General features: G+C 39.1%; 1 protein-coding gene across 1 annotated transcript in view; it reads right to left on the reverse strand.

The window, feature by feature from the left end:
- POT1 (protection of telomeres 1) overlaps positions 1 to 23,379 on the reverse strand; it is a 66,997-nt gene that overhangs the window by 32,687 nt on the left and 10,931 nt on the right. Inside the window, exons 5-7 of the mRNA XM_084263290.1 lie at positions 20,737 to 20,784; positions 19,523 to 19,637; positions 6,296 to 6,426 (exon numbers count right to left, since the gene is read on the reverse strand). Coding sequence (XP_084119416.1) covers positions 6,296 to 6,426; positions 19,523 to 19,637; positions 20,737 to 20,784 — 294 coding nt within the window. The remainder of the gene's footprint in view (positions 1 to 6,295; positions 6,427 to 19,522; positions 19,638 to 20,736; positions 20,785 to 23,379) is intronic.

Below are 23,379 nucleotides of genomic sequence, written 5' to 3' on the forward strand. Positions count from 1 at the left end.
TTTTTATAAACTGAAGAACAAAAGGTGAAACATCACCTGCATGGACAACGAACTCTAGCGATTTCTGTGGGGCACAACTCTATCTTGAATATGGCTCAGTGAAAAGAAGCTAATCTTGAAATATTTATAAATAGTTCTACAGCAACCTAAATCACCTGAAGTTTTTGGTTTCTTTTAACTGGATGTTTCCAACCTCACTCATAAAAATGTGGGATAGTAAGTAGTATATAAATCTGAAATAATAGCATCTCTAAGGTAGTTTTCCATCCAAATTGATTGTTAAATTGCAGACACAAAAGATTATTATGAAACTGCTTCAGTCATATATCATTCTAGAATTCAAAAAATGACTTGTATAACAATATACACTAAGCTAACGTACATGTTCTTATACTAAAAAGGATTTCCTAAAATAAACATAACTATTGATTTGAGCAAAGATCAGAAATTCAAGATATTATTTTGAAACATGAATACACTGATTATTACTTACACATATAAGGTTACATAAAGAAAAGAAGTTGTATTGTGGTTAGGGCTTCTCCCCCACACACTTGAATTATTACATTGTCTGAAATGCACTGTCCAAACTTCTGTCCCAATGAATATGGATTTAGCTCAAGATCTCACTGTAAGGCATCTTCTACCTACACAGAAGTCTAAAACTTATGATCCCTGTGATTCAAGGCTGGCAACAAAATAATAGAAGATCAATGTTCACACACTACTACCTAATCTTCCCTTAACTGCAGACACTTAGTATGTATTAGATACTAGTGAATACAAAAGACTTAAAAATTGCCTATAGGTAATGTATTTGCAAGAATTATGGATACTGTGACAAGCAGCATATTCCCCTCACTTAAACACATGCCACTCTGTGCAACACAGAGTTCAGTTGACACAGAAGCAAGACATGTTACACAAATAAACAGTGGTGAAAAAATCCATTCCTCTTCAAATACACAATTTGCCTCCAGGAGCAAAAAAAATTATGAAGGTGGAGACAACATTACAGATTGTAGTGAGAAGGGATACTGTCCAACTACTGGAAAGCTATGGCCTAATCACAGAACCACAGAAATTTTGGTTGGCAGGGACTTCAGGATATAATGAAGTTCCATCTCTTCCTCAGGTCAAGGCTATGGTCAACACTGTGTTACAGCAGGCTTTGGCTAGTTGAGCCTTGAAAAATTGAAATCACGAAGATTCCAGAACCTCCCCAGGTAGCTTCTTTTAATAATGCACTTCTCTTTAGCCAACAACCATCCCGGACAGATTCCCTTTGCCATACTAAGACTTATTAACTCTAGCACAGCCCACTATGTATTTTGATTGTATTAAATGATTTAAAAGTTCTGTAGGAATTTGGGGAAAATTCTTGAACATATAGATTATACTTCAACTGAAAGTCCATCCAAAAGACAAGGCAGAAACTCGGGATATGTGCAAAAAAGAACATAGTGTGCCAGGTGCCACAAACTCTTCTGATTTGTTCTTATAAAATGATCATTTTGAAAACGGATTTCTTTCTAGAAGATGGAGAAGAAAAAATTACTTTATGCTGGGGCACAGGGCTTCCAAGCCACAAAGGGATGCTTTTCAGTTCTCCCCAGTCACTCACCACCTTACACAAAATTTAAGAGGCAGAACACTGCACTTTAACTTGAGAAATGGCTTAGAACAGCTGGAGCAGAGACTTGATGGAAAAACTCAAATAAAATACAGGTTTTCTATTGTGTCAAGACAATAAAGAACCCCTATGGTTCACTGAAACAAGTATTCAGCTTATTTTCTTTGCTTTTTTCTTTTTTGTCTCTAAAGATAGCCACGACAGAACTGAATGGCATCTAAATGTCACTGGTCCGAGACAGTACAGGTTTCAGACCTGGCTGAACTGAAACACAGACTCACAGAATGACAGGGTTTGGAAGGGACCTCTGGGGATCATCTAGTCATTGGTATGTGTGTGTGCCCATATGATGTCATGTATACAATTAGGGGATGCAGGGCAGCTCAGGAACCAGCTGAGCATTAGCTTTGGGTGGTAAGAAATTGTGCTGTTCATCACTTGTTTGGTATATTCTGTTGTTATTATTATTATTTAATCATCCTTTTCTGTCCTACTAAACTGTCTTTATCTCAACCCACAATTAAGATATGTCATGGCGTGAGGGGGGAGTGAGCAAACAGCTGGGGGGTTACTTTAGCTGCGGGCTGGGTTAAATCATGGTAAACTTGGATAACATGGAATGTTGATTTTATTTTGTCTTTGTAATAATGTAATTCTAGTGTAGGTGTAGTGTAGGTGTACCTCTGGTTGTACAAAGGGAGAGGTAATAATGAAACAGAGAAGCAGTTTAAAGTAAATAATTTGTGCCCTTACATAAATTAAACTACTTTTAAAATGTTTAAATGTAACAAGAAAATTGAACTACATTCCAAAAGAAAGTTAACAGACTTAGTCACATGGAAATAAAACACATTTTTATGAAGACATAGAAAATACACCTAGATAGTAGGACCATAAATTATATCTTATGCTCTACTATTGCTGAGAACTGCTGTTTGCAAAATAGGATTATCAGAAATGTCTGCAGCAATGGAAAAACAAATTAAAGAAAATCAACACTGCATTGTGCATTTCATTTACCAGTTCACACAAACACATAACAATTACTTTGGGGGGGAAAAAAAATGTTGTCCTGGTTTTACCCCAGCTGAGAGCCATGATCCATGCAGCTGCCTGCTCTTTAAAGGAAAAGAGCAGGGGAAGAGGGGGGGAGTGTGTGTGTGAGGCAAGGGAAGGGAAAAGGAAGGGGCAAATAACAACCCCAAAACTAAAAGGCCCGTGGGTTGGGATAAGGATAGTTTACTAAAATAGCAGAAAGATAAAATATACCAATGCTAACAGGACTTTAGAGCAAAAAATATATGAAGCTGTTGATACACAATGCAGTTTCTCACCGAACCCACAACTCAGGCTGTGCCACCCAGAGCCGTCCCGGAACCCGACCACCCCTCAAAACCCGTGCATCCTGGAGCTGCCCCCTCCTCCTCCCATCAGCCCCCCTTTATACTGAGCATGACATAATTGGCATGGAATACTCTCTTTGGCCAGTTTGGGTCACCTGTCCTGGCTTCGTCCCCAACTTTCTCATGAATAGAGAAATATAAAGAGCTGAGAAAGTCCCTGACTGCTTGACACAACTCAAAACATCAGGGTGTTATCAGCACTGCTCCCATTTTAACTCTCAAACACAGCATTCCATCCGCTGCTACAAATGAAGTTAACTCCATCCTGACTGAAACCAGGACAAATGTATATAAAAAGAATATATACTTAAACCAGAAGAAATAATTTCTGTTCTGAAAATAACTGGAAAAACAGCAGCTACTGTCATACTTTGGAAGCAGTCCACCAAGAAAGTGGCATTGTATAATTGAGAACATTTTAGTAAAGTAATAAATTACTATTCTGGAATATTTCTGATGTATTTAAGACATGTTCAGGTAACTTGACAAAAAGTACTCAGAAAACACATGTACAAAATACTCCCTACTTCTTTTTAATTTAAATTCCACTGAAACGTCAAAGTGAGCTGCACAACTTACATAATTTTTAAGGGAAGCCAAAAGCAGCAGTAATACTGATATTTCTGAGAAAAATGTTGTTTTCTCTGTTAAAAAGAGTCGTGTAATTGTTTACTAAAAAAATTAAATAATCTAATTGTTACTGTGCTTCAGAGTAAGGATGTAAACACAGGATTGCAGTGCTGTGGATCACAGAATCACAAAGTGGTGGGGCTTGGAAGGGACTTCTGGAGATCATTTAGTCCAACTTCCCTGCTAAAGCAGAATTACCTACAGCAGGTTGCACAGAGGGGCGTCCAGGCAGGTTTTGAGTATCTCCAGAGAAGGAGATTCTACAACCTCTCTGGGCAGCCCGTCCCAGTGCTTTGTCACCCGCAGAGTACAGAAGTTTTTCTCACATTCAACCAGACCTTCATGTGTTCTAGTTTGTGCTCCTTGTCCTGTCACTAGGCACCACTGAAAAGAGTCTGGCCCCATCCTCTTGAATTCACGCTTTTATTTTTAGTATTGATGAGATTTCCTATCACTGTTCTACAGGCTAATCATGCTCATAGCCCTCCACTGTACTCTCTCCACTAGTTCCCTGTCTGTCTTGAAGCGAGAAGCCCTGAACTGGAAACAGTGCTCCAGATGTGGCCTCACTAGGACAGAGTAGAGGGAGAGGATAACCTCTCTTGACCTGCCTGCCACCCTCTTAATGCACACCAGGGTATCACTGGCCACAGGGGCACACTGCTTGCTCCAGGATAACTTTCCCACACTTTCTCTGAAGAGCACTGACTGTGACTGAAGGCCCAGATACAATACTGTAATTTACCAAGTACTATAACTTATGAGAAATCACCATAAGAAGTTGAAAAAAATGTATTTCAAGATATATTACCAGCAATGTCAATAAAAGTGTCTACCTTTCACTTGTGTTAATAAGACAAAGTTTTCATTCTGCGACAAATACCGAACTTATAATAAAATGATTCTCTACCCAGAGCAACCCCAACAGAATCCTCTCCATTAAGTTCCTATTAGTGTTGAACCAGGGTGCAGCGACAAGAGGGAAGAATGCTGCCAATCAATGTGATTGATAAAGCACCTCAACTTTATTGCAAGCACACACTTCCTTTTATACTATTCCTACCACACGTTATACTAACTAAAGGTTACATTTACATACTCCACCCATCTTGCAGCCTGGGAATCATGTCTCTTTCTCAGTCCCAGGAGCACTGAATCCTTATCACACCTCCTGCTCCTACATCCCGTGGCCTTGCTACATGATACACAAGAATATGCTGACCAACTGTTGATCCTTTTGTTCTCACCAAGATGGCGTGGGGCCTAATCTTACTAGACTACACAGGTGACAGCTTGAACAGCTGCTCCATAGGCTCATGACCTTGCTTCTCAAGCCATTCTGCAACACCAGGGCACCTTGCCAACACCTGTGTTACTATGAAGAGAAGTGACTCATTAGCAGCTGAGAGTGTAGCAGGGAGCAGCTATTTTAAAAATGTGTTTGCTATCAATATCAACATCTCTGAAGTGAGTCTCAAAAGCGTATCTGGGACATGGAAACGTGAATACATGTTGTAATGACTACATCTGTCATCCTCATAAGCACAGCTCTGCCAGACAGGATTCTGCCTCTGCTACTTGACTGTTTTCCATTCAGCAGAGAAGGTGGTAAGATTTAAAGACAAAAGGAGAAGAGCATGAAGGAGAAACTGCAAACAGTATAATTAGAAGTTAATTGTAATTAAAAACTGTCTTGCACAGCAATCACATTAGGACACTGGTTGTAGTTGAAAGTGAGGAAGACATCACTCCCCTCCCAGTTCACTTCCAGCAGTTGACACCAGGCTTCTTTGTCAAACCTTGTCAACTCAGATCAGCTAAGAAAATTTCCACAGTAACTGTTAGCCTGGGGTAGCCAAAACATGCCCATCATAATTTCTGCTCTAATTGTTTTAAGCAAAAGCAAAATACATAATTATGTATGGTTATCTTGCAAATTAGTATGAGACACTGTAAAATCTTATTTTTGGGCCTATTCTGCACCTCTTTAACTATGTTCCAGCGTTACAAGACTTCCATTCAGTTTCTGTAGTGTGCTGTCTTTTCCCTGTACAGTTGCAATGGGCATAGAAAAACATCCAGCAGAAGCAATACCAAAGGTATAAACACTGTTTCCTCCATAGCTTTTGATACAGCTAAATATGGGGTAAGGCCAGAAAACATCAAAGCAGCAGTTCCAGCAGACTGAACACTAACAACCCCAGCTGGATTATATTCACTTGAGTAACTCTCCAGCTATCTGAACTCCAGAAGCTCAAAAGTAATTCCTCAACTGTACTACAGAGGAATAAAGTGTGCATGCTTATGTCAACTAAATTCTGTTCATTTAGAAGTATTACTACATCATTTTTGTCCATTAGTATAACAAATATTTTATAAAAAAAATAAATGCTGTTCTGAAGTTGTCTTAGCCACATCCAACACTTTTTTGAAGAGCTGTTCTGTTTAAAAATTCACAGTTTATTTCCAATTTTAGTCCATTCCATACCATAGCTGTTTAATCAATCAATTGCTTTATCCAATGTCTCCACATATTAATTTCAGTACATGAAGAATTATATTATTCCCACAGTCCATTCACTGCAAAAAACCAAGCACACACCCCCCACCCCCCAATCTTAGTACATACCTTCACTCTATGAAACCGAACAATATCTCCAATTTTGTAAATTTTTGGTAGGGAATCTACATTTCCACTAAAAAGGGTGCATGTTAACTTGACATTTGATGGGTCCACGAGTGTGACAATTGAGCAATAATCTGTAAAATACAAAAGTGTTTTAATGAGTAATAGGCATTATAGAGTTATTAATATTCAAATATTAAACTTGGGATGAACAGCCGTACGGCCAAGTTTTTTCTGCTATGATCTGTGTAACTCAACTTAGTTGCAGCGCCATAACAACTGAGGTGTGGCCTATCTTGCCGATAATTAGTCCAAATAACTTAAAATTAAGTGGGTGATTAAGTGCAGGTCCGCAAGCCACCAAAATATGACCCTTTTCCTTCTATATGCAACAGGCATGCTATTTTTTTCAGGTTTCAATTACTTCCTTAATAAAATGGGGAGTACATGTACAGTCTTGTACAATCCTTTTCTAAGACTTATTTTTGTGATGACTTCTGAAGAGGTAATGTCCTCAAACTCAGGGACATGGATGTTAAGAAGAGACTCTTAACTGAGAAGGTGGTCAGGCACTGGAACAGGCTCCCCAGGGAAGTGGTCACAGCACCCAGCTTGACTGAGTTCAAGAGGCATCTGGATGATGCGCTCAGTCCCATGCTCTGACTTGGCTTGCCCTGTGTGGAGCCAGGAGTTGGACTCGATGATCCTTATAGGTCCCTTCCAACTCAGGATATTCTGTGATTCTCTGATTCTAAGTTCTAAAAACAAATTAAAGGATAAATTGCTTTTCTTTCCCTTCATCAAAGTAGTCAAGATACATACTGCAAGGATATAGTCACGTAGTAGTTAGAAAGTACAGAAAGAATCTGAAATGTGCCCTTTTGAAGTTGAACTTCAGTAATTAATGACCTAAAAAGTAAATTCAAAAACAAGACACAAAAATGAGAGCACAAACCGGTCCAAAACAGAGCAGTATTTGCAAATGACATAGATGAAACCTGTATCTTCCATTTCAGCTTACAGAACCTTGTGTGCTCAGATATCTTACAGCTGTAAACAGAGTGAGAGTACACTTGCTTTTTCACAGCATGGCAGCTGTTTAACCTGCCTGAGTACTGTTCAACTGCCCAAGATCAACCTGGCTGTATGCTTAGAAGCTCAAACATCCACATATCACATCCTAGTTGCTTTTAATAAAGGCAGTGGAGTGGTTTTGTTTTGGATACTTATGCCAGTGTTTACTGAAACTGACAATTCAGAGCTGACTTAAGACTTTTGCAGCAGATCAATAGAGCAATGATATCATAAACTTGATAACAAATACACAAAATTTTGGCTTTAAGGATTAGCAAGACTGTCAAGCAAAAAGCACAATTTTTAGGCATTAAAGTAACAGTACTCAATGATCTACAATTTAATACTTCTAAAGGTTGAACTCTTGCAATGGTGAACTCTCCCTTGGTTCCAGTTGAGCATACTATTCTTAAATGCTAGAATGAGAAAGCACAAAATCAGAAAGTGGCAAAAAAAATTAAATAATTTTGTACTTTTCCACACTAGTCTAAATCCATAATTTACTATTTCTTTGGGCTTTTTTCTGTACTCTGAAGACTGGGTATATCTAACTGTTGGCAACATGCACAGTGCCTTCAGACTGGAACTGTGAATTAAAGGATTCCAGTAACCACTGTTCATTTATACACTAAACAAGTGTAAATAACTAGACTGGAATTATCTAAAATCCTTGGGTAACTCTCCAATTTCTTAATACTATCAACTTCAATTCATGCTACTGCTTTCAGAAATCTATTTTAATAATATAGGTTTTCATGGTAAATGTTAATTTATTCATAAAGCTGACCTGCATATAAAATGCAGCCCATCTAGAAGCAGTAACACTTCCACTATACACAGAGCCTACTTACTCCTGTTACAATTTCACTACTGTGGACTCTCATTTAAACTAAAAATTCTCTGCCAACTTTTATGTTGTGTTTTGGTAACAACTAACAATAGAATCTCAACACTGTAACAGGAAAGTAGTTGTAACTCTTAGCAACAGACTTGCATGAAGACTTGCGTCCATTCTCTTGAGGTAGCAAGAATGGGAACACTGTTGCAGACAAACTCTGTTAAAAACACAAAGACATGCTCCTAATTCAGCAGGCATCAAGTCATTAGTAGAGCAGTACAATTAAAACAATGGATGAAGATTATTATGTCTATTACTGATACTCAACCAACCTACAGAAATTGCTTATATAAACTATAAATTTTAAACAACTGTGCAGATGCTTTTGTTTAACAATTTCACCTTTCTCAACTCATAAAATGGTGAAATTAAAAAGCAGATGGCTATAAATTGGAACTTGAAGGGACTGTGACCAGTGGGTAAGCCCATGACAGAGGACGTATGCCTACAAAGGGACTGTGGCTCATGTGTAAACCCCTGCCAAGGCAGCTACTCTCCCCCAAAGAAACTGTAGCACAGTAGGAACCCACACTGGAGCAGAGGACACCACTGAGAAGGAAGGTAAAGTGAGGAAAACAACAAAGAGTAAGGAACAAGTAGCAGCAGGCAGAAACTACTACATAATGACCCCAACCACCTGCACCACCCTTTACCTCCTCCTAAAAGATATGGTGTAATCTGCAGCAGTAACAAGGGGAGTGGAGACTAGGAAGGGGAGTTGTCTGGAGTGATGTCAAGCCTGATTCATTTTGCCTGTGGCTGACATCTTTTCAACTCTCAAATAAGCCAAACAAAAAATTCCCACCAACCTCCCCTAGTTATAATTCTACAAGGCAGGTAGTGATGATGACACAACACCAGAGTTTACATATCTGGGAAGCGAACAAAGATGTTATTGTGCTAAAACAAAGTTGATAAAATCTCCATCATGCATTTTATAGACAGACACATAAATAAATTGTTGCTAGACGGCTCTGAAAAAGATAATAGTGTCAATTTACTACAAATGACATATTCACATTATATAAAAACTATAGCAACACAGGCAAAAGATGACAGCTGTCGTATGTAAACTAAGTGAACAGATCTCCCTACCACAAGCACAGATACATTAGACTAAATAAAAATACACATGCAATTCCTATGCCTTTAAAATAAACATTCTGCTGTTTCCAGCAAACATGTCCTTACATTATTCTATAATTTAAACTCTGAAGTTTAAATTCTCTAATAATTTCGGTGGCTAAAGCGTTGAAAAAGGAAATCCAGTGAAAGCCTGAATTTTCCTACAGATACAAAACCCTGAAGTATGTCCGTAAAGTGGATACTCTCCTTCCCCCCCAAGACTTACACATACTCAATAACAATAAATTCTAATGTACTGTACTCAAAAGTTGCTAAGCATCATTCTTTCGCATACTCCTGCCAAACACACAAGGTCAAGTGTTCATTTATGACCTAATCTGGCATTCTATACTAGGATAAACAGATACGAACAAACTATAGTCAGTGGCTGACACAAAATTGCAAGTATTACTACTGCATTTCTTGAGTATGAATTCTAGAGGTTAACTTAACAGGTCAGCTGCAAAGCAGTATGAGCAAAATGAGCAATTAAGAAGAAAACACATATGGTTCATAGGTTTCCAATCCTTTGAGGATACAAGATAACACATCAGAGTGCACTGTTATAATGCAACATAGGAACTGGGAGCAAAACAACAAAAAATATTCCATGTGAAAACTGTCATTACTGTTTGATGCTGTGACTGTGTCACCTAGTCAGCATTACATAGCAGTATTATAGTTCAGGATTGAATCCATTTTTCTGCACAAACAACTCTGGACCTGTTTCAGCAATTCCAAGTCCTTCTTAAGTTGGGGACTTCAGAACTGGACATGGTATTCAAGGTGGGGGTATCATGAGAGCAAAGGAGAGGGGCAGAATCACCTCTCTTGACCTGCTGGCCACGCTCCTTTTGATGCAGCCCAGGGTACAGTTGGCCTTCTGGACTGTGAGTGCACATGTCGACTCATGTTGAGTTTCTCATCCACCAGCACCCCAAGCCCTTCTCTGCAGGGCTACTCTCATCTCCCAGCTCATCATCTCCCAGCCTGTACTTATGATAAGGATTGCTTTGACCCAGGTGCGGGACCCTGCATTTGTTCTTTTTGAACCTCATGAGGTTCACATGGGCCCACTTCTCCAGGTCCTTCTGGATGACATCTCGTCCTTTCGGCATGTCAACTCAGTTTGGTACCATCTACAAACTTGCTGAGGGTGCACTCAACCTTATTGTCAATGTCACTGGTGAAGACATTAAATAATGTCTTCATCATAAATAATTAAGATATTAAATAATAACAATGATGAAGATAAATAATCCCATACCATTTTAAGCATGGGATACAGGGGGAATTGGCCAGCCCCTTTTCAGTGGTCTGTGGGGACAGGACAAGGGGCAATGGCTGCAAGTTGGAGCACTGGAAGTTCCACACCAACATGTGGAAGAACTTTTTCACAGTGAGGGTGACAGAGCCCTGGGACAGGCTGCCCAGGGAGGTGGTGGAATCTCCTTCTCTGGGGATATTCAAGACCCATCTGTGTGACTATCTGTGCAATATGAGCTAGGGAGCTGCTTTGGCAGGGGGGTTGGACCTGATGATCTCTCGAGGTCCCTTCGAACCCCTACGATTCTGTGATTTTCACTCTTTTATGGACTGTTAAATCAGTCACTCACACGCTCAGAAAGTCAGCATCTCTACACAGGGTACAGATATATAGAAGTCCCAAGAAAATTCCCCAAACCCATAGCTGCACTTACACGTTTATTTTTCACTCATTGTACCAAAACCACAATTTCTACAAAGCTTTCAGATTAATAGGTAACAATTATGAACCCCCCTTTGGGCAATCATGTATTACTCCTGACTAACATTTAAGAGGAAAACCCACTATCCTGGATCAATAACTACCACCCACAAAGAAATCAAAAGGCTGTTGGCAATGTTGCTGCCAGTGAAGGACTCTAATTAGAAATTGTCTTCTGATTCTTCTATTTTAATACACACACAAAGAGAGATTATTGTAGCAAATAATCTCCTCAAAACTACACCAAACATTAATGCTGTTTTCACAAATTACTGAGGCCGTTCAATACACTTGTCTTTGTACTAAAACCAAGCAGCTGAAGCAGCTACCTTACCAAGTATGTCCAATAAAGCACAAGGAGAAAAATAGGAACGTGCACACCGCTCTCTGTGTGCGTGTGCATTGCAGAAGCCTAAGCCAAAACCTCCGAAGAATCAAACTAAAGATGTTTTACTACGGCTTGTTATTTCTAACAGCGATGCACTTAAGAGATACAAACATTCAGTAACTACCAGAAGCATCTGGCTAAACAGATGCTTTAATGCCATCATTTGTAAATTGTAGATCAAAGTAACTGTCTTGAGATTTCTTTCTATTAACTATTTATTCAACTGTTTAATCTTTAATTTCCTTTTTAAATTTTATTCATTTTTATCTTCAAATTTAGGTGATAGAAAACAGCGTTTATTTAACAAGAAACACATACAAACTACCACGAACAGAAGGGAAGAGAACATTACTCTCATCTTTAGTCTCTAGAAGTGAAATTGCCATCTTTACCTCTGCAACAGTTTCTGTTCTGCAAAATCTAAAAGCACCCTCAGTAATTTTGGAAATAAAATAAAACTGAACACATCACTTCAAAGAACAAAACTGCTGCAGATGTAATTGTGAGTCTGCTTCCTCACAAATAGTCCAGCAGATACCACTAAAGCCTGTGATTCGTTTGGTTTGCACTTTAAATCTGGTTTGCTATTACTTATTCAAGTTGATCATTTTCATTGAAGTTGCCCACATGCTACAGTTTAATGTTTATTTGTTTTTTTTTTTCAGCCACATAGTTTTAAACAAATTCTGAGAATTTGTTGATGAACCTGGCTCAAGATTAAATGAAAACTGAAAATAAAAAGAAAACTTGGGGCTTCAAAATACAGCTTAAGAACCATGGTCCAGGGAGAGGCTTCAGGAACTAGGTAGCAGACTGGAAATGAGAAGGCCGTGTGTGTGTGTGTGTGTGTGTGTGTCTGTCTGTCTGTCTCCTCTACTTCATGGGGACATTGTAAAGACACAGTGAAAAAGACATAACTGACACAACTTCCAACATGCAAATTTTGTCAAAAACCCAGGACTCAGAACTGCTCAAGGTTTTTAGAAGAGTACTTTCTGAAAACACTACAGTTTATTAATTTATGTGAAATGTTTTGCAAAGTTAAAATAGTTACCATCCACATGTCTAGGTAGACTAAAATCACATTTTAATTCAAAATGTGACATGAATATATTGCATATATCTACTGGATCGAGCTAGGTGGAGGTTTCCCCACAGAAATGGGACATGACTCTCAGGACTTATTGTTTACAAACAGCAAGGATACTTCTTGCCATAATTCTTCCCTGCCTTATGGAAAACTCCGGCTAATATCTGCAGGAAAAAAAAGGGAAAGAGTTAGGGAAGCAGTAGCATCACATTGCAAATGCCCCAAAAGTTTCACGGTCAAGAACATAATCTCTGTAATTGGCCACTACAAAGCCAGAGGCTCTTGTCTCTATTATAGTTACTCTTTTTACTCAGGCTAGATAGAATCATAGAATCATGAAGGTTGGAAAAGATCTCCAAGATCATCCTTGAGATGTCCTTGGGCTTAAGGAAGGGGAGGGAGGAGAGAATCACTTCTGTTTAAAATTTAAAATATCTAAGACTTTTACACTATTCAGGAAGGAAAACTAGAATATAATTTTGAGTACTTCCACAGACCTGCCAGCAGATAGAAACCTATCTACTATACCAAGTAGGATCTGATGTGCTTCCTTGGACAGTTTTCAGAACAGATAAAATTCTTACGTATAGATATTCCAAACGACACATCCTGAGCTGAAGCACACTCAGTTAAAACAATTTATGATGAAATAAATAATAATTTATGACCATAACAAAAACTCATTTCATCCATCAGTGTTTTAACATGTCTAATGCAATACTGGTAACTGAAATGATGAACATGTAATTGTAGATTAAATAAACTTGACAAGGCTAAATTAGGTACCACTCACTTTCAGTGGCAACACAGTGCAAAGCTTCAGCCTTAAGCTTTAGTATATGAAAGAAGCAGCAATACCTCCTATCTAGGGGCCTATCTATAAAGTGAATAAAGACCCATGTGGATGAAGTACAGAGGTCCCACTGCCCATGCTTCCAACAGGTACCAGCACAAAGCTGGTATTAACGCAGTGTCAGAAAGAGAATGTGTTAGTGCAGGATTGTGCCAGTCCTAATGCAACTACAGAATTTTCTGACAAGAACCATTTCATGCTCTGACAATCCAGTGCAATCACTGAATATTTTGCACCCTCTCAAGCAGACATAGCTCTGCACTGAGTAAAGAAAACAAAATTCAACACCAAAATATCTGAGTAGTGAATATTTTTATACTAAAACTCAAATCAATTAAGACTGTTTTAGTGACTTCCATAATAGCACAGCAAGTGAAATACAATTATCTTCATATACAAGAAACTTTTCAAATTGCGTCCCTCATCTCCACTGATGTTTTTTGGGGGGTTTTGTTGGTTGTTTTTGGTGGGTTTGTTGGGGTTGTTTTGGTCTTTTGTTTGTTTTATTTCTTTTTTTAAATATTACCAACTGAAAATATACAGGGAATACATACTAGGAAGTTATTAATGACGTCTAGGCAAGGACTAGTTAAGTAAATAATAATTTTCCCTACTAAACTTCTGCCTCTTATGAAATTGAAGTGATTAACTTGTCAAAGAACTCACTTGCAAAAATCTGTACCAATTGTTTCAGAGACATATTACATTGAATATCAGTGCATTTAACTTTATTTTTGTTGCATATCTGGAAAGAATGTCTGTCCTAATAAAATGCAGCATTTGGTGCTTGTCTAAGTAACATGTTCAAAGTCCCCATGTTCCCAAAGTCTTGTTAAAGTAGCTGGAGAAATGACAAATCTAGACCACATGATCCTTCAAGAACTGCCCTCCCACGATTTATTCATTTATACATTTGATTTAGACCTTCTTACCCTTTTTGTTGTCAGCTAGGTGAACAAAGGAAACAAAACTTTTAAAAGCTATGTGGGGTTTGTTTCGTTTGTTTCTTTGCTTTTAAGCCTGAGTTTTAAACCTACAATACTTTTCAAGGGGAAAGCTCCATTCACCACTGGCAATAACCTGAATTATTACAAAGTTATTAATTTCAGTTCTTTATTATCATACTTAAGAAAACTATCACAACTGCAGACAGTGAATACCAGTGAGAGCTCAACTTTCCAAATTTTAAAAAAGGGTATGTATTCTACATATCTATATACCATATATTGCAAGACTGATAGCATTTAAACAGGTCTAGCATAAGCAAACAATCACCAGACACCACCACAAAATGGAGATTTTGAGAAGTTCACTATAGTGACAGATGTTGTTTGGCAGCCTGTGCAGAAAAGACCAAACAGAGTAAAACAATATTGAAATAATTTATCAATCTTTCACACTAAAACCAAAATAGTGTTCTCTGCTCTGTACGGGTCTAGATTATATTTGCACCGTCCCAGGTTTTAGTGGCACCTCAAACAAAAGGAGTATCAGTGATGAGATATCCCACTCCTTAAGCTCTTTAATGTGCTCCTTCCATTTGAGAAAGCATGAAAATGATGTGCTATTACTGCTCTTTTTAAACTAAAGAGATTTTTCATTCCCCTGAGATTCTTATCTTCAAAGGGAACTTGTTTCTCAAGATCCTTTCTCCAAGTGTATCCTCATTTTATTACAACCCTAAGAAAAGGAAAGTTTGATGAACCTGGACAGTCTCAGCATTTGTGCTGGGCTGATCTCAGCTGGCTGCCTGGTACCCACCTATCTGCTCTCATTCCTTGTCTTTAACAGGACAGGGGGAGAAAAAAAGATAGAAAAGCTCATGGGTTGAGATAAAGACAGGGAGATGACTCACTGGTTACCATCACAGAGCAAAACAGATTCAACCTGGGGAAGATAAATTTAATTTATTTCTAATAGAGTAGGATGGTAAGAAACCAAGACTAGAACACCCTTAACCCCCACTCCTTTTTCCCAGGTTTCACTTCTTTATTCCCAACACCTCTACCTTCCTCCTCCCTCCCTCAAGCAGTGCAGGGAGTATGGGGGGGCTACAGTCAGTCCATGACAGCTCCTACTCTCTCCTGCTCCTTCCTTCCCACACTTCTTCTCCTGCTCCTGTCTAGGTCCTTCCACAGGTCCCAGAATGAGTCCTACACAGAATGCAGTGTGGATAAATCTACACATTTGAGGTCTCTTTCACAGATTGCAGGGGAGTCTCTACTCCAGCACCTGGAGCACCTCTCCCCTCTGGTTTCTGTCACCTTGGCATACCAGGGCTGTTTCTGTCACTTTTTTCCCCTCCCTGCCATGCAACGCTTGCCATTTCTTAACTTTGCTTTTCCCAGAAGTGCCACCATGGTGGTTGAGTGGCTCAGCTGTGCCTCCTAGTGGGTCTCTTCTCATACAGGCCACCACACAAGCCCACTCTCAGCACCAGGGTGTGAACACCCAGTACAGCCAGCTTTCCCACTTCTAATCCTTCTTCATGCCTGGCAGCCCCAAATCCTTCTCCTTAATCCCCGAGCAACATAACTACCCATTCACTACTATCTAGGAAGCTATCTCTGATCTTGAAGAGATCCCTCTGGAGTCTTTCTTTGAATTAATACCTTTTAAGTTTTATTTAAACATTAACAGTAGCTAAACCACACCACAGTTCCATATGAAGTATTTTGCTCTAAAGGCAAAATAATTTTTATTACTATTACTTCTAAGCCAGCAGTATAGCTTGATTTGCTATACACACAGCAAACACACACTCAATTATTTTATGAATGTTTGCATTTCTAATTAGATGCCAGAATATTTTTCTGTTTCCAGTCTAAATGCATTAAGTTCTTGCAGATATTTTAGTTTGCCATTATTCCTCACTTAAAACTATGACTATCTGCAGTATTGTAACATTCATAACATAAAACGATTCGAATTTGTACTTCACTTTCACTGGCCCACAGTACAATCAAAACTCAATTCTCCTCCGACAAAAATAGTGACTCCAACTTTTTCACAGCTTTCTCTAACAACATTTGCTTTTTCCTAAACAAAACAATTAGAACAATATTTCACCTTCACGTTTTGCTATATATTGTTTAGGAAAATAACTATAGTGTATCAGTGACTACGCAGACTATGATAATATTCATTTTCATTTAGTCTCAAGAGGAGAAAGAAACATGCACTATATTTACTATAAGAACAGATGAACCATTACTGGCTCAGTTCCCAACTTAATGACTACATCTATTTTTAAATGCTACTGTTTAAATTAGATTATCCCATATTCTTCAGACTTGTTTTTTCTGTTCATGTTTCAGAGTTTTAGGAAATGCTACTTCCTTCTCAACACTGAGTAAGAACACAGAATGGAAAGTTTTTCTAGAAGCAAGCATTGTCACCTATTACAACAAACACAGATGGGAATACATGTGGACAACTTAGTGGGAAGTACAGAACTGGTCTCCTGCAGACACCAGGGCACTGAGCCCCAGTGCCGCAGATAACACCGTTTCTTCTGTTGACACTCTCAACTGCATGTAAAAAATGCTCCTGAATTCCCAAACACTGTTCATTAGCTTGTGTACCCAGTTAATCTAATATATTATTGAAAAATCCTATGTTGTTCTGCATAACTTAACTATGACTGCTGGCTGGGCTGGTGGCTGCCGATAGCATGGCTGGCACTTTGTGTACCAGAGCCCAGAGAGCAGCACACGCAGCTCTGGTCTCCTCTGTGGGCAAGCACCAGACCGCAGTACAGCTACAAGTACAGAGAAGCCACAGTTTAGCTACAATCTGGGGTCAAACCACAACACATCGATACATCTGTTTATCTAGAAGAATACAACATGCACCAAATGTAAGTAATTAAGCATGCCCACAATACAGATTCTATCAGTATAGTGAAGTTGAACATACTGAAGACAGCACAGCACCCTTGAACAGACCTCCCTGACTTTCCTTCCACTCATACACACCAGACTGATTCAAACAAAGGCTTGGTCTTCATAAAGAGAAGACATTAGTTGAACCTTAGCTGAACACGGAAACTTATCTGTGTGTGTCGTGGTTTCACCCTGGCTGAGAGCCGAGATCCACGCAGCTGCCTACTCCTTAAAGGAAAAGAGCAGGTTAAAGGGAAGGGGGGGGGGGGGGGGGGGAGGTGAGAAGTAAGGGAAGGGAAAAGGAAAAGGAAGGGGCAAATAACCCCAAAATCAAGAAATTAAGAGGCCCGTGGGTTGGGATAAGGATAGTTTACTAAGATAACAGAAAGATACAATATAACAATGCTAACAGGACTTCAAAGCAAAAATATATGAAGCTGTTGATACACAATGCAGTTTCTCACCAAACCACACAACTCAGGCCGTGCCACCCAGAGCCGTCCCGGAACCCGACTGTCCCCCAAGAACCGCATGTCCCGGAGCCGCCCTCGGCCTTCCTCCCGTCAGCCCCCGATATCCTGGGCAGGACGTAACTGGCGTGGAATACTCTCTTTGGTCAGTTCGGTCACCTGTCCTGGCTTTGCCCCTCCTTTCTCATGAAGAGCTGAGAAAGTCCTTGACTGTCTGACAGCAATTAACAACATCAGGGTGTTATCAGCACTACTCCCACTTTACTCTCAAACACAGCATTCCATCCGCTGCTACAAATGAATTTAACTCCATCCTGACCAAAACCAGGACAGTGTGTGTCACCACGTCTGTGCAGCTTTCAGCTGCTCTAACGTTTCAAGCCACCCAAGTCAAAGCAAACTGCTTTCTGTGAGCCCCAGTACTGCAGGTAGAGCCCTGTGCTGCCACAGAGGCACTCACTACCTTGGCCAGAGTTCGCCACCTTCAGACTGCAGCTGGCAGTTTTTGACCGGGTTCACACAGATCCATTTGAAAAAGGTTTTGCAGTCAAGCCACTAACTCTTGCTTCTGATACAAAGCTCAGTTCTTAAATTTATATACATTTTTGTTTCACTACGAACACATTTTGAAGGAAAAAATCCCAAACTTCAAAAATAAATTTATAATATGCAGAAAATTCATGATTCTGAACCAAATAAGAAATTCCACTGCTGAAGTGAATTCACCAGTGGCACTACCTACCTGTTTACTTACTGAGCACCTAGTGAAACAGTACAATCTTCTAGCAAAACTAGCACAATCAGTAAGTGTTCACCTCACAGAAAGAATAAACTATTTGGTTGTAGCACAGCCACTACAAGTAACATATATACCGTCACTGCAGTTACAGCAGATCATAACATTTATTGTCAAAATCACTGAGGTCCCTTCCAATGCAAACCACTCTAAGATAATGTTCAAAGCCCCTGCCATGGCCGGGGACACCCTCCACTAGACCAGGTTGCCCAAAGCTCCATCTAACCTGGCCTTGAACACTGCCAGGGAGGGGACAGCCACAGCTTCTCTGGGCAGCCTGTGCCAGGGCCTCACCACCTTCACAGGGAAGAATTTCTTCCTTATATCTAATCTAAGTCTACCCCCCTTCAGTTTAAATCCATTACCCCATATCCTATCACTACACTTTGTAGTGAAGAGTCCCTCTCCATCTTTCTCATAGGTCCCCTTTGGGTGCTGGAAGGCTGCTCCAGAGCCTTCTCTTCTCCAAGCTGAACAAGCCCAACTCTCTCAGCCTGTCTTATTAGGAGAGGTGCTCCAGCCCTCTGATCATCATTGTGTCCCACCTTCAGATTCACTCTACCATATCCATGTCTCTTCTGTAGTGGGAATCCCAGACCTGTATGCAGTACTCCGGGTGGGGGTCTCACAGGAGTAGATGCACATAGTTACACAAGGATATGTGAAGCTTTTCTGTGCTTTGCAATGACAGTATTAGCTTGATAAATCGTTTCTTTGTTTGCTATCTCTACCAGTCTGCCTAAAACAACTCTGATATTCCATACCTATTCATTGTCCTGTTTCCTTGATGGTACCTGAGAACCACTGTCAAAGATCACCTGAATTTGTTGTTCTGATTAATTTTTATCAAACATAGTAAGAACAGCTCTGTCTGGAATTTTAGACCTTTTGAATATAGTACATACCAGTTCCTTTGCTTACATATGGAGGCTTGAAGAATTTCACAATGCCATACAGATTCACAACAGTTCCATCTTTAAGATGATTCAGGGGAGTATAGACATATTTTGGTGCAACAGACTGGAAAGGCATGATAAAATTAGAGAACAGAAGAAAATATTATTCAAACATTCACCTAGAATTTCGTCTTTTAACACAATCCATCTTCAGATATGCTTTATATCATGTCTGAGAAAAAACAAAAGTTTAGCTATTTTTTTCTAGCTTATTCACTTTAAACTCTCTAAAGATAACTATGCATGCATATATTCACAGGCAATAAAGCATTCAAAAACGTATTTTTCTCTGATTTATTTTAACATGTTCATCTAAAGGGCTTTTTAAAGTACACATAAAATTTCATAAATCTTGTTGGCTGTGTCACTGCGCAGAATCACTACTTGGAGAAAGTGGGGTGGGGGAGTATACTTCTCACAGGCATTGTGTAAGTATTCCTACTAAAATAGCACACTGGTTGGAGGACTAAAGAAGGACAACCTTCTATTATTTAAGGACTACCCTCCTCTCATCTTAAGGTTACATTATATGCTGATTAATCTCTTGAATACAAGTTCTGCCAAATTGATTGAAAACTGTCGTTTTCAATCACTGTAAGAGGGGGGAAAATAAATGAAACTCTTTATAAAATTCACACGATTTCAGGCTGTATCATCTTCAGCACTAAATCTTCAGCCTTGTAATGAAGAACAATAAAATTTCACATACCCATTTCTATGCCTTTAATACACTATTTCCTGTAAAATTTTAATTTAGACTTATAAAGGCTTGTTCCAAAGAGTAATCAACAGAAATGTTAAGACCAGTATATGAAGTGTAATTTTAAATCAAAGGAAGATTAATGTTTCCATTTTTTTAAAGCACCAGCATACAATCTTCTTTAAAATGACAGTAGTTACCTTTCTATCTCATATTTCCTACGCCAACATGCAGCCTATTTTGAGATCAAGACAGGAACTATACTGCAAGTATAGAAAAAGTACTGCTTTTTCACATTTTGTTCTGTTTTCCAAGCACATTATTTAAAAAATTAAAAGCTAAACAAATGACTGCTGGGATGACAGTGTGGAAGTAAAATAAACAGGAAAAAAGAATTCTATACATTCTTCCTTAGATGCAGTTTGTCTCACGTGGTTTAACAACATCCCAAATATAAACTCACCACAGATGCAGTTTCTGAAGCAGCTTTTCTTCTTGGTTTAGTATAAATCTGCAGATAAAAAAAACCAGCAAACTTTGACTCCAAAATTTAAAGCATTTCAAATACAACATTTGATAACTCTAAAGCAAATATAATGCTATAAGCAGATACAAAACAGCACTATACACATTTCTGCTACGTGAATCACCTCTAAAACTAGTAAAATTTTATCCCACAGAAAAAAACAAATAATCTTTACTCCAATTACCCTCAGACAAAAATCTAACACATACATTTTTTAAAGTAGAAGTGTGCTTAGTTGAATGTAAGTCAGGTCACTTCAGTAGAGCCAGCATTTGAAAGCCAGGAGCCACAGATTTAAAACTCTACTTGCTTAACAGAGAACTTAAATGGGTTTAGGTTTTGTACATTTCAATGCTTAGAATAGTCTACTTTCAGTGACTTGTTACATCTTCTTTGGGGGAGGGGCGGACCCAATCAAGGCATATTAACCAGAATAGGATAAATTTTATTTAAAGGTAGTTTCTAAGCTTTTAGATGCATACATATAAGCCAGGCTTATCTTCAGTGTAAGGTCTTTTAAAGAACTAATGATGGTGACTTGATATAACGCCAATGCTTACCCACTGTATAACAAGAAATATAGGGCTCAGCTACCATCCTGATGCAACACCACAGCCTGTCTGACAGACACAGGATCCCATGCCACAGCTGTGCATCACCACAGCAGTGCAGACTCCTGCTGGGATCTGGTTTTGCTGTCTGCTCAACTGCATTCGGGAAGCTAGTTTTACTTATATTTATACATTTTAAATAGTTCAAAGAATCACAGAATATCCTGAGTTGGAAGGGACCCATAAGGATCATGAAGTCCAACTTGCTCCACACAGGGCCAGCTGTGGGAACCTGGCTAGCTGATAAAGGCCACAGCTACTTGCGCTTGCAAAAACAGCCTTAAGAATTCACTAACAACAGGCTGAAAAGCTTGGGAATGAGAACCTGTACCGAGATCTCATTTCATTGTGGTGACAAAGACCTGATACGGTGCAGATGGCCTTTTGCCCCCCATTCTGGCCCCTAGTTATTTAACCCTCAGATGTATATAAGCAGCTACTGGCTTGAATAAAGTGAACTGATTACTTTTAACCATATTGGTGTGTAGTCTCTTCCTAGCGCCGCTCCACACTACCAAAGCCCCTGGATATAAATGATTTTCCAAGATCTGGATTTTGGACAGGGGAACTCGCAACAGCCAGCCAAGTTAGAGCATGGACTGAGCGTGTCATCCAGACAGTTTCTGAACTCCGCCCAGCTGGGTGCTGTGACCACTTCCCTGGGAAGCCTGTTCCAGAGCCTGACCACCCTCTTAGTAAAGAGCCTCTTCCTAACATCAAACCTAAACCTGCCCTGTCACAGCTTCATGCCTTTCCTTGTGTTCTATCACTGGTCACCAGAGGAGATCGGCACCTGATCCTTCGCTCCCCCTCATAAGGAAGCCACAAGACCACGTTGGGGGAACACCTATAATTGATAAAGTAAAACACACACACACAAAAATTCACAAAATTTGTATTAATTTTAAACATTTAATAAGCATGTCAGTAAATTAAGCGCTAAAAGCTCCATTCTGTGGTCAATAAGACAGACACCTCCTCAACATAACCTACACATTCAGTGAGTTGCACATTTTCCTCAGGAGTAGACTGCATGTCATGAGGTCTGCCTCATGTAGTGCCTATAATTGAGGTACATTTAGTTTAGATACTTTTGCACAGACTCAGGGCATGTTTTTGTTAAGTATTATTTTCTGTGAAACGTGCTTTTTCTACCTATATATCATAGCTATCAACAGATAATGTCACCAAACTGTCTGCACTATAATTTTAACTCATTTTGTTTCTCACTGAGCTGCATGACAAGCTGGGAAAAAAAAACAACTTTCTGAAATTAAAAAAGAATTGTTAAATTTAAAATTACTGTTAAAGAACAGCTCTGCAGACAAAAGCTCCAAATTTTACTTTAGCACACAATTTATTTTAACAAGGCTCTTTTGAATGCAATTTTGTGTTTTAAGTTTTTATAATTACATCTAAGCTTGTTTCAAAATCTGATGGATAGGCTCAAAGGAATCAGCATATAGTATAGTGCTAAACTGTTCTGCAGTGAAGTTGCCTTTTCCTTTTCACTGACTACAAAGCAGAGTTTGCAGCACTGTCAGAGAGTTTAGCACACTGCTACCATACTTTGTTTTAACAATAGTAGGCTATTACAGTGATTAAAAATGCACAACACTTTGTCACCACATGTAACAGTTGGAATTACTTTCATAAGAAACACTTACATTTAAGGAAAGTAGCAAATGTTTCTTGAAGCAAAGACACCGCGGCTCAAACACACACACTGCTGATGTATTACCCCAGACAAATAGAAGCGGGGCAGAACAGGGTAATCTCCACTCCCAGATGGAAGCATTTAATATGAACAGTACTTATGTGAGAATAGTAGAAAGCAACATGTATTTTCCTCAGAAAAAAGGGATGCAACTCTCTTTTAAAAATTAAGAATCTATGAATTCATGTATTTCAGAGGCAAAGTGTAATGATGTGAGTTAAAGCAGTAAAAATTCACAGGCCAGTGAAAACA

The sequence above is a fragment of the Gallinula chloropus genome (assembly GCF_964237585.1).
Source record: "Gallinula chloropus genome assembly, chromosome: 1".
Taxonomy (NCBI): Eukaryota; Metazoa; Chordata; class Aves; order Gruiformes; family Rallidae; genus Gallinula; species Gallinula chloropus.